The sequence below is a fragment of the Taeniopygia guttata genome, chromosome 1, assembly GCF_048771995.1.
Source record: "Taeniopygia guttata chromosome 1, bTaeGut7.mat, whole genome shotgun sequence".
Taxonomy (NCBI): domain Eukaryota; kingdom Metazoa; phylum Chordata; class Aves; order Passeriformes; family Estrildidae; genus Taeniopygia; species Taeniopygia guttata.
In genome coordinates, this window is record NC_133024.1 from 64111940 (window position 1) to 64123166 (window position 11227).

At 43.2% G+C, this 11227-nt stretch overlaps 1 protein-coding gene across 2 annotated transcripts in view; it reads left to right on the plus strand.

The window, feature by feature from the left end:
• SMAD9 (SMAD family member 9) overlaps positions 1-11227 on the plus strand; it is a 42014-nt gene that overhangs the window by 22731 nt on the left and 8056 nt on the right. Inside the window, exons 4-6 of one of the 2 annotated variants that reach the window (XM_030274018.4) lie at positions 603-740; positions 2516-2737; positions 6891-7147. In XM_030274018.4, the coding sequence (XP_030129878.1) occupies positions 603-740; positions 2516-2737; positions 6891-7147 (617 nt within the window). The remainder of the gene's footprint in view (positions 1-602; positions 741-2515; positions 2738-6890; positions 7148-11227) is intronic. The other variant, XM_030274028.4, reaches the window with a different exon arrangement.

Genomic DNA, 11227 nt, shown 5'->3' on the forward strand with positions numbered 1-11227 from the left:
TTCATGACATTTATTACTCTTTGATGGGAGACTGAACAAATCAGGAGAGGGACAGACTTCTCTTCCAGAGCACAAGAAAAAAGAGCAAATCCAGAGGGAGTTTTGTCAAGTCTGATTTCTATAGCTTTCTATAGGCTTTTTTTACAGATTATGAAGAAAGAGAGCTTTCTCCCAGAGGATCAAATAAAGTTAGTTTCTGCTCTTAAATCATCCTCCTCAAGTTTTAAATTAAAGACAGAATTCTGGAAATAAGAGATGAAACTGCATTACTTTCTTAGGGTAACAACTGGTGTTAATAGAGAACTTGATTTTACATGGGTCTAAGCCTGAGACACTCTTGTGACCATCCCTCTCTCTTTCAAGTACTGCATGTTCAACAGGACAGCTTTTCTTTCCCATCTTTGCTGAACATGCAATGGTCTTAATCTGGAGACTGAAGGGAGGTCAGATTCGGTTTTGTGCTTTTTCCAGTCTTCTCAAGCCAAACAGTACTGAAGTAGTAAAATACTCACCAGGAAAAAAACGGGAGGAATTTACCAATATACTGACTTAAATGTCTTCCTTCCTTTCTTTCTCCTTTCGTTTTTCCTTTCTTTCTGTAGTGGAAACTCCACCTCCACCCTACCATGCAAGAGAACCTCCGGGAATCCACAATGGACGGTCAATGGATGCAATAGCTGAAAGTCAGCTCGTGCTGTCTTTGCCCAGTGGAGGTAAATCTGCCGATGGAGAAGCTGAAAGTAAATAAACATTTGTACTATTCTTTAAATAAAAACTGTTCAGAAAAAAAATTGTTTAAAAAAAATGCTATTTGCACAAGAAGGGTTAATGATGTGTAATAAGTTTCAGGCACTTTTACAGTAAGGCTGTGTGCTAGACCCATCCATTAGCTAGCAGCATAGGTTGATGTAATATTTCAATGAATTATGTACAAAGTTACAGAATTTAGACCTTACTTGCATCCATGGACTATTACAGTTAAAAAGCTGTTAATTCAAGCAAACACCGTTATCTACATTGTAAAGATAAACATATCAAATCAGGGATGGTGGGGCAATATAACACACAAAAAGTATCAATATCAAACTCTTTATCACCTTCAGCTCTAGGTTTCAAGCACTTAAAAGCCTGATAGTAGGGATCTTTTTACTGCCATTTTTGTATTAATGTTATGGTACTGGAAAGAAAAGGACATGTTCTAGTGGAGTACAAGGATATTTTGACAGAAGACCAAAGTCTTTGTCGTCTTATAAGAATTCTTTAGTGGGAGAGGCATTAATGGTCAAAGAAGGGGTCCTACTTGCACCCCTCAAAGCAACTTGATGACCTCTCCAGCACGGCCTCTGCTACCTTTGGACTAGTAGTGGCTAATACTGATGCCCCTACCATTCAGACCCCATTGCTGCAGAGTTGGAAGGGGAAATGGAGTTCCTCTGCTGGCTTTTGCATTGGCTTCCTCCTACTGCAATGAAAAATCACCATTGTTCTTTTAGTCCATCATATTGTGTTCCTGAAAAAATGTCATTTCTAGAATGAGAACTGAACACTGCGCACACTTGCACATTAAAAAAATCTCGCCAGCCTTCTGAAGCAGCGAGGAGTGTGTATGTAGCATGGAACTGGAGCAGAAGGAATGTGAGGTGGTAGTGCTAATTACGGATGGGGACACAGAAGGGCCGGATAATAACAAGTTATCAGACACCAATACTTATAAATAAATTTTCAAGCTAGTTTAATCTCTTTATCACAGCCTACCATCCCTGATCACTATCCTAGTGAGCATTAGTTGGAAGTTCATTAGAGGTTACGCACAGAGGTGCTCTGGGGGCAGGTGGGCTCACATGCCTGTGGTGAGCAGGCAGGATAAAGTTTCCTACTAATTCCTGTAGAACAAATGAGGCTCAGAGATTCTGTTACATTTTGGAGTCTTTCTCTGTCTCTGACTTAGAAAACCTGGGCAGGGATAGATCCAAAAGAAATGACCTTGCTGACATTTCTGCTTACAGTCCCACATGCAAGCGGACAGCCTGAAAGCATGCAAAAAATTGGAGTGATTTATTACTTCTGAACTACAGAGTTTGGTATTAGGCTGAAGGCCTAATACCAAAAACTTGGCTCAGTTTTGACTTGCTTTGAGCCCATCTGTTATCCCTATCTCCTGCTGGTGTGCAGAGCAGATATATCCCTTACTATTTTCAGTGTATAGTTCAGGCCCCAGTTCAGCGAGGAATGTCAGGGTGGTTGATTCAATGCTGTGGAGTTTCCACCTTTAAGAAGAAGTGGAGGTCCTTGAGGCTTAGAGTTAAGCTGATGCACCAACCTTTTACATGTTTGGGTTTTTAGTTATAAAATCAAGAAGCAATGGAAACTGCTGTTGGGATAAAGTATAACAAAAGTTACTGTTTAGATGAAGAGGTGGGGGTCTGGGAGTGGGAGGGAATGAAATAAAACAGAGAAAGATTGTTTTAAAAATATTGCTGAAACTTGAGCAGCTGCTTAACTTTATTTCCTACAGACTTTCGGCCTGTTTGTTATGAGGAACCCCAGCACTGGTGCTCAGTTGCCTACTATGAACTCAACAACCGGGTAGGGGAGACTTTCCAGGCCTCCTCTCGAAGCATCCTTATAGATGGATTTACAGACCCTTCAAATAACAAAAACAGGTTCTGCCTGGGTCTGCTCTCAAATGTAAACCGCAATTCTACTATAGAAAACACCAGGAGACACATAGGAAAAGGTAAGAGGAAATCCCCTCTCCTCAGGAAAAATATTCAAAGCTCAGAAGATCCATGCATTGCATTAACAAACCTTGCTGATTCATCAGATGTGCTTGCCTTAAAATCAAAGCTCTGACATTACTTCTGAAATAGAAGAAAAGCAGAGGATTCTTTTCTGACTGGATAACAATCAGCAGAGTAACTCCTTACAAAGGCTATTTACTTGGCCAGCAAAGAGAAAAATGTTGTTTATAGTTGTGTGTTCTAATTTAGCATTATGTATTTTGATTTTATTTATTAGAGCTTCTGGCAACTGGGAATATTGCCATTGAAATGCCACTAAAAGGATAATTGCTGGTGCCTCAGGGCTGCTTCTCCTCCCACCAAATAACAAAGGGAGATGGATGAAACACTTAGTAGTTGAGTTACTTAGCTGAAGAACTCTGGTAGAATTGTGTTTGTAGCTTCCCTTCCCCCACCAGTCTGATTCCCTGCTTTGTCAGCTTTTCACTGGTAAAACGAAGATTTGTGTTCTCCCGCCAGTGGCTGCTGGTGCAGCTCTGTGCCCCAGCTCAGGTGTACATACACCCTCAGCATGCAGTGTGACAAGCCGCTGGTGCCAAGCACGAGGAGACCACACCTGGACACGCATGGCCACACACACTCCATCCCAGCTCCCCAAGGCTGTGTAGGGTTTGATATTCTCCCAGTACCTACTGCTGTTTGTGGTGGTGAGTCAGAAGCCTTGTGCCAGCCACTTCTCCATGCAGATGAAGCTTTGCCTGTTCTGGTATATCCAGTCTAGACTCATTATCTTGCCAACCCAGCCTCTCACCCTTAGCTGCCTGGGAATGCATTTCCCACTGGGCTAATTAACTCTAATTGTACTACTCCTATTATCTTGTCAACCTCACCTCATTTCCCAGGCCTAGAGCAATATTTTAATTGGCTCTTGATAGTCTAGTGTTGAGTGACTGAATATGAGGAAGCTCTGAGACAAATGTGATACATTTTTTGCAAACAGCAGTGAACCTGAGGGCTGGAGCAGGCAATGTTGTGCTAAGCTGTTGCACTTTTCCCTGGAATGAAAAACACTTACGTTGCAGATGCTACAAGTGTGTGCCACAGTGGTTCATTGAGCGGAGCGCAAATGTGTTGTACATCTAGTTCTAACTTACTTAGAAAATAAAGCAAAGCTTTGCATCCTATCAGTGTAAGCTGTCAGAGGGATATAGATCAAAGCTGAGCCTGGCCCTTAAAGAAGAATGACAAAAGATCCCAGCTGTCATTTGGCAATGTTACAGTCTGTGACTTTCCGCCCCAAAAGACGAAGAGACAGAACAGAAATAAAGTTAGGTAAATGCTAATGGTCATCATCCATTTAAATGTGGAGATCTGTCTTAATTGATTTAAAGTCCTTTAAAGTCCTACAATAGGAATGTGCCCAAGGGAACCTGGGAGCAGGTTGCCCACAGAGGAGCTTAATATATCAGAGACCCTTAATTTTACTGTTCTTTCCTGCTTATGCAAATCCTAAAAAACCATATACAAGTGGAATACAAGTGGCACCAGTACAGGCCTGCAAAAGAGCACAGAGCAGCTCCAGAAGTGTATAGTTCAAAGGCATGGTGGACAGATGAAAGCTGCTGAAATGGATACAATTGTCACATGTTAATGCGGGAGAAAAAAGAGTGAGTAAACAAGATTAGCTCAGTAGGATAAGGATATGTGATTGAATTGTCATCTAGAGTATCAGCGTGAAACCATTTCCTGGAAATACCACATCAAAGCTAAAAACAATCCAGAACACAATGCAACATCTACGAGCAATTGGACCTGTTTCAGCAGTCAGACTTCAAGGACAAAAAGGGAACTTTTGATCAGTGTCAAAAAGATTGGATGCTTAGAGTCTGCTGAATTTTCAGCTTCTGCAGAGGCAATGAAATACCACTGAAACATATGGATCTTTGATTTGGTCTTCTATTGGTATTCTACAAATACGTATTTAGCTGCTTGGTTTAGGGTGCTTTCCTCTGGTGAATGAATACTAGAATAATAGAATACACACTGATTAGTGTTGTATTTATTGCTCATAAAGTGTTCATGAGAAAAAAACAATTTGTAATCTCTGCTTTCAGAAATGACATTGATATTTTTGTTATTGTAGCACAATGTTTGGGCAATGCCTTTGAAAGCATTCATTTTTTTCAGAAAATGAAACTTATTATGCTTTGAAAACCTTTAAAAGTTTCCACTTTAGCATCCCCTGTGGTGACCCTAAGTCAGTAGCTAAACCTGAAGATTTGAAATGTGATGCACATTTATGTCCTTATTCTTCTCTCCCTATCCTCTGTTCTCACATCATCTGATTCTTTCAGAAAGCTATATGGACTCCATCAAGATCCTTTCTGTCCTTCCCTTTTATCCATTTACATGGGAAGGAAGGTTAAGTGGTAATAGTCATGGTGTGCAGCACCCCACAGTGCCTGGTTCATCTGTACCTGATGCTTTCCTGTCACTGCTGTTCCCAGTGTAGTACCAGGGTGTGCTCTGAGCCACAACCCTGTCACTCGCAGCTCATTTCAGATCTTGTGGGTGCTCAGAAGTCAAGTGATGGCTTGAAGACAGACTTTAAGGTTCCCATCTGAGTCATCTTGGAAGACTATGGGAGAGTGTGTTTTTTCCCAGATTCTTTTCTCACTCAACCTGCTTTTTCCCATGCCATTCCCACTTCTGTTTAGAGGCTGGTTTTGTCCTAAGGATGTGCTGCTGCCCCTTGCTGTGACTGCAGAATGATGAACAGACTGGGAATACGTAACCAGTCTTTGTTTGTATGTAAGACACAAGGAATAAAACTAATTACAGCTGCATTATTAGAGCACAGTTACCAGTAGCTTTGCAGGCAGTCTACTGAGGCTCTGTGAACATTTGTGTGTGTTTGAAGGGCATACCTAATATTAGAGAGGAGGATTTTATTTAGTGGTGGCTTTTACAAGAGCAAAGAACTGAGTTGTTTCACCTCTCTTGGCCATGGGAAGGGTTCATTTCCCCTAATCTAGCCATGGGAAGGCCGACTGGACATTTTCACAGGATGACTTGTCCCCCTTCAGGTTGTGGCTTCATGCTCACTTGTCAAGCAGTCAGAATCCCCATTGCCACATTTGTACTGATGAAGAGCTCACAAAATCTCACTGAAAATAAATTTTGGGTTGTTTGTTTTTAAGTTTATTAGCTGGTCCAGTTCCTCAGCCTGGACAGCAGCCCGATCCTCAGCTGTTGCTGCCAGTGTGAAAGCAGGTGTGTCAGCAGGGGCATGGAATGAGAGAGCCTTTTCAGCACCTGCACAGACTTCCATGGCTTTAAGCTGGCTCTGAGCCTGCACTCTGTAGCAGATGGAGTGAATCACAGTGCCTCCCTCTGTCTATCAGCTAGAGAAGGCGTCTACACAGTTGTCATCTTACAGATGATCCCCAAATTCAAGGTTGCTGAATTAGGCTAAGATAAATTCTCCCACCATTTCAAGAATGTTTTCATGCAGGCAGATATCCTTGGTGGATCCAAGTCTCTGAAGGGATAGAAGTGCTTCCACCTTAATTTCCCCAAGTCACAGTCAAAATTTGAGTTAGTATTGGCAAGTCACTTGGGCACTGAAGTTCAGAAGAAAATCAGTAATTTTCTTGCTAAAAGTCACTTGGGACAGGATCTGATGAGTAAGTCACATCATGTAAATGCAAATACATGGTTCTCATGTGGCAGATAAAGCAAAATACAGAAAAGTATTTTAAGTACACACCATGCTGTGTTTTAAATGTATGACAGTAGGATCCTGTAGTAAAACAACAGTGTTCAGTGAAATGGGTCTTGGCCAGTGTGCATTTGCTTAACAGCAAAACTACATTTTTCTGTGTAATGCAATAGTGATTTTTCAGGTCTTGGATAGTTTTGATTGATGTTTAGGATATTGTTGACATGTGTTTGATGTTTATGCATGTGTATTTTATCATAAAGTACTATGCTGTTAGGTAAAAGTAAAACAACCTGTACTGAGAAACAAAGATCCTGGAAGGATCCTCGGCTTGTATGCCCAAACCAGTAAAATAATTAATTACTGGCATAAAATGTGTTGTGAAACAATGGAGGAATAATACATGTTTGTTTTTTTTTTTTTCCGAGGTGTTCATCTTTACTACGTTGGTGGGGAGGTTTATGCCGAATGTGTCAGTGACAGCAGTATTTTTGTGCAAAGCCGCAACTGTAACTACCAGCATGGTTTCCACCCAGCCACAGTCTGCAAGATCCCCAGTGGCTGCAGCCTCAAGATCTTCAACAACCAGCTCTTTGCCCAGCTTCTTGCCCAGTCAGTCAATCATGGTTTCGAAGTGGTGTATGAGCTGACCAAGATGTGTACGATTCGAATGAGCTTTGTTAAAGTAAGGATTCTTTGCTTTCTCTTGCATCCTTTGGTGCAAAACTAGATCCCATCAAATCTGTTCCAAGGGAGGATGTAGATACCCAACTTTTGAATCGCAATTCATACTGCTTGTTTTCCAGTATTGCCTTAAACTTATAGGTGCTCAAAACCAATAGCTTTTGTGGTCAACCTGAAAATCTCTTAGATTACAAAATTTAGGTACTCCGCAGACTCTCTGAGAATACATAGTGGTGTTACCCCACTGATTGTTAAAAAAGCTCAACTCAGAAGGGCTTAATAGCATATAAATGCTGTAGCACACATCTTAGGCAGTTGTGATCTGTCCTAATGTTATTGGTTTGCAGTAGAGCTTGATAGGGCTATTGATCTAAAAATAATGTCCTAATTTACAGTCTTACTAGTACCATAGACTAGTGACCATATATATTTGTCATCCCTCACTGAGCTTGCAGAGAATTGTTGTTTGCCATCTGCCCGGTCCCTGACAAATATTGTCTTACTTTCTGATGGCACTCACTCTGGCCAGCCACACAACCAGAAGGGCTTCTTACAAGCAGAAGAGAAAACCCAAAAGAACACTTGACCTTCCCCCTGTTATTTGGAAGAGGCAGGAGGCTACCAAATCCATTACTGTTCTGATGTCCTTCATATTTGAATTTCACAGTCTGACTGCTCTGTGGGAAGTCTATCAGTCTTTGTGGGAATTTCTCAAATCTTCTGAATGGCCTTCTCACCAGATCAAGATCTCTCAACTCCTTTTAGCACTTAAGATTTATTTACATGCCTGCTGTAGTATCTAACCCCCAAAGAATGGCAAATGTTTCAAGATAGTTTCCAGATGATGCTAGACTGACTTGCTATAGTGCTGCTGGGGAGAGCTGGCAGCAATGTTCAGCCTGCAAACTAGAGCAGTTGCACCATTAAAAGCTTGTGGTCCTGCTAGGTGCCAAAAAAATGGCTTGAGTATGTTCCTTTGTTGTGCAGATTTGTTTTTATACAAATGACTGAATTGAGATGATTGAATTCTCATCTAAGATACCAAAAAGTGCTTGAGGCTTGAGTCCAGTTTCTTTGAGTTCTACATGGCTGATGAGTTGAGTCCTACATATCTTTCTGGTCTAACTTTTTCTAGCCATCCTTGGGGACGCATCCTAAGACTTCAAGAGCATTAAGAATGCCCTGTAATCTCTCTCAAGAGTCCAAGCCAAAGTCTCCATGCCCATGACCATGCTGTTGCTTTGTTCTTAGGGGTGAACTGATATCTTATTCACATACAAGCATTAGGGCAAAAAAAAAGAAAGCAAGAAACCAAACAAACAGCATTTTCTTTAATGGAAGACATGAATGGGCATGTTGTTTGTAAAGGCAGTGTAGCCAGTTATACAATATTTTCATTATCTCAGCGATTCAGGGGCAGGCTCTTTGATGTGTTATCTGTCTCCATGCCCAGCATGGCAGCAGAAATGGTGGTGTTGATGCTGCTGCCATATTATCACCTTGCTTTGTTGAAATAATAGCAGCTATTATTGTGCCTCAGGCACCAGAAGACCAGTGCAAGGAGTTATTTTGAACTCTTTCCCATGACGTCTGGAAAATTGCTATGCAAATCTCATCTAGGCTCTTTCTTCCTGGCTTGCAAATATGCTTTCCTGTATTCAATCTTCCTAAAATATTTTTCTCCCAAGGAGTGAGCCCTCCTGCATTCAGTCTGGGGTCAGGAGTGACCCTGGGTGTTGGGGATGCAGTGCCCAGAGGGACCTGTTGTCTGTCAGAGCCATAGGCTAAGAGAGCCTTCATGTGCAGGGCAGTGCTGTGACTTCTCTGCTGACTCATGTCTAGATACTGCTGGTCACCTACAGCCCAAAGGGCTGGACACCCTGCCTCTGACCCCACCAATGCTTGAGCTACCAGCTGTGAGGCAGGGATAGCTAAGAGACCAAGACATGAGAAACTTGGCAGGACTATGCCATCTTTTGGATGCAGGGCATGGGACAGTGGGAGGTAATGGTCTTGTCCCCTCTGATGCCCTTTGTGTGCCCACAGAGCAGCTGAGAGGAGCTCAAATGTGGGTGTATCATCAATGAGAGCAGCTTCCATCCATTGAGCACTGCTGATAACCAAAGCGGGATGGCTCTTGCCACCTTTCCACGGCTGAGGCAGCCAAAGCACAAAGGGAAGAGATGGAGAGTTTCTCCAAACCGAGGTCTGAACCCAGCTCAATCCCTCCCACATCTCCCTGGGTCTTGGGGCTAAGGTGAACACCCTTAGCTTGAAAGCTCAGCACTCTGGGACATGGAGCCTAGGCTGGAGAGAGCTGTTGCCCACTGGAGGTGTGAAGTGTTGGCAGGAGCAGCAGGACCCATGGGGGTACCGGTATCCCCTTCCCACCATCTGTGGAAAACACCAGTGCAGCTTTGAAAATTGTATTCACTTCATTCCCTCTATAAGAGGACTCCAGCTCTGGGCTCTTCTTAGTCCTGGGGTGAAGGAGGCTGCCTGCAACCCAAGAGTGATATACAGGGAGCATCAGGGTCCCTTCCCTCCTGGCATTTCCCCTGGGGGTGCTCCAGCCTGAAACAGCATCGCTGGGAGTGTTTGGGAGTTGCCAGCAGAGGGAGATGGCCAGCCGCCTGCCAGGCTCCCCCAAATCTGGCACATTGTACTTGAATCCTGTAACTGATGTTCGTCTCGATTATCTGTCCTGCCTGTCAGCAAGGTGTGCCAGCTCCTCTGATATTTGCTCTCCTGGCTGTGTATCTTCACTGCAGCTGAGTGCTTGTGACTTCACCATCTCTGAAGTCTGACTGTGCTGGCATTTTATGCAAACATTTACAGATCGTCAATCTGAGGTTCTGCGAATGCAGGCTCTTTCTAGTCTGATAAATGCTCTGCAGTTCAGAAAAATGCTGTCTGTTTGGGCTTTGGTGGGTCCATATCTTACTCTTCTGCTTTCTTTCCCCCTTTCTTCATTAATTAGCATGGATTTTATCCAGACCATTTATGGTGATGTCTCATTTTAGTGTTGATCCTAGTTTTCCAGCTATCATCTAAAGAAGTGGCTGTGCTGGCAGCCACAGTTGTCTGAGCTGCTCAGCACTCTCAAATTTTGTTGACTTTGGCAGCCATCAGTCTTGATACACTTCCATGTCCTTTTTTCATGACAAGAATACCAACCTGCCTGCCTGTCATAATGACATGTATGATTCAGTGTCTGATAAGCATCACAAATGAAGATCCTCATTCAGTAGTGTGACCATGTTTTGCACATTGCCCTGTGGAAATCTAAGTTCAGTTCTGCCAGAGAGACATCTGGTGAGCTGTGACTCACATGCCTTGTGTTGCTGTGACGTCAGGCTGCCTGCTTAGCACTGCTTAGACACTGTGCCTGCTTGAATCATAGAATACGCTGAGTTGGAAGGGATTCATCAGGATCATCAAGTCCAGCTCCTGGCCCTGCACAGCACTATCCCAAAGAATCACACCCATGAGCATTATCTGAACGCTTCTTGAACTCTGTCAGGCTGGGTGCTGTGACCACTTCCCTGGGATGCCTGTTCCAGTGCCCAACCACCCCCTGGGAGAAAACTAACTTAAGCCTGCTCCATGAAGCCTTTTCTAACTTTAGCCTGCTCCTTGAAGCATGGGTACTTCAGGTTTTCTCTTCTCCCTGCCAGCACCCCATCCCCACCTTCTCTCAGATGCTTCATATCCCTTATCTTCCCCAAGAGGGCTGGAGAAATTACTGCAGGACTTCCCACAGCAGACAGCTGGGAACTCTTGTTCACAAAGAGGATGTTCAAGGATAGAAAACCTGTGGAAAATTTTATACATAGGCTAAGTATGGTACATAGGAACTGCTGGAAATTTCCAGAGGTTTAGACAAATACTTAGAAATTCTAAGGTCTTAGAGTGACAGGATGAATCTCTACCAATACATGAAGCAGTGCCCAGGATCATTCCTAATTCCTGTTAATGAAAGAGGCTGGCCTGCTTTTTGTCGGTGCCAGAAAGCAGTCTGCCAGACTTTCCTGGGCATGTCCCTGGGGTGCAAACAGGGACCATTCCCTATGGGCTGTTT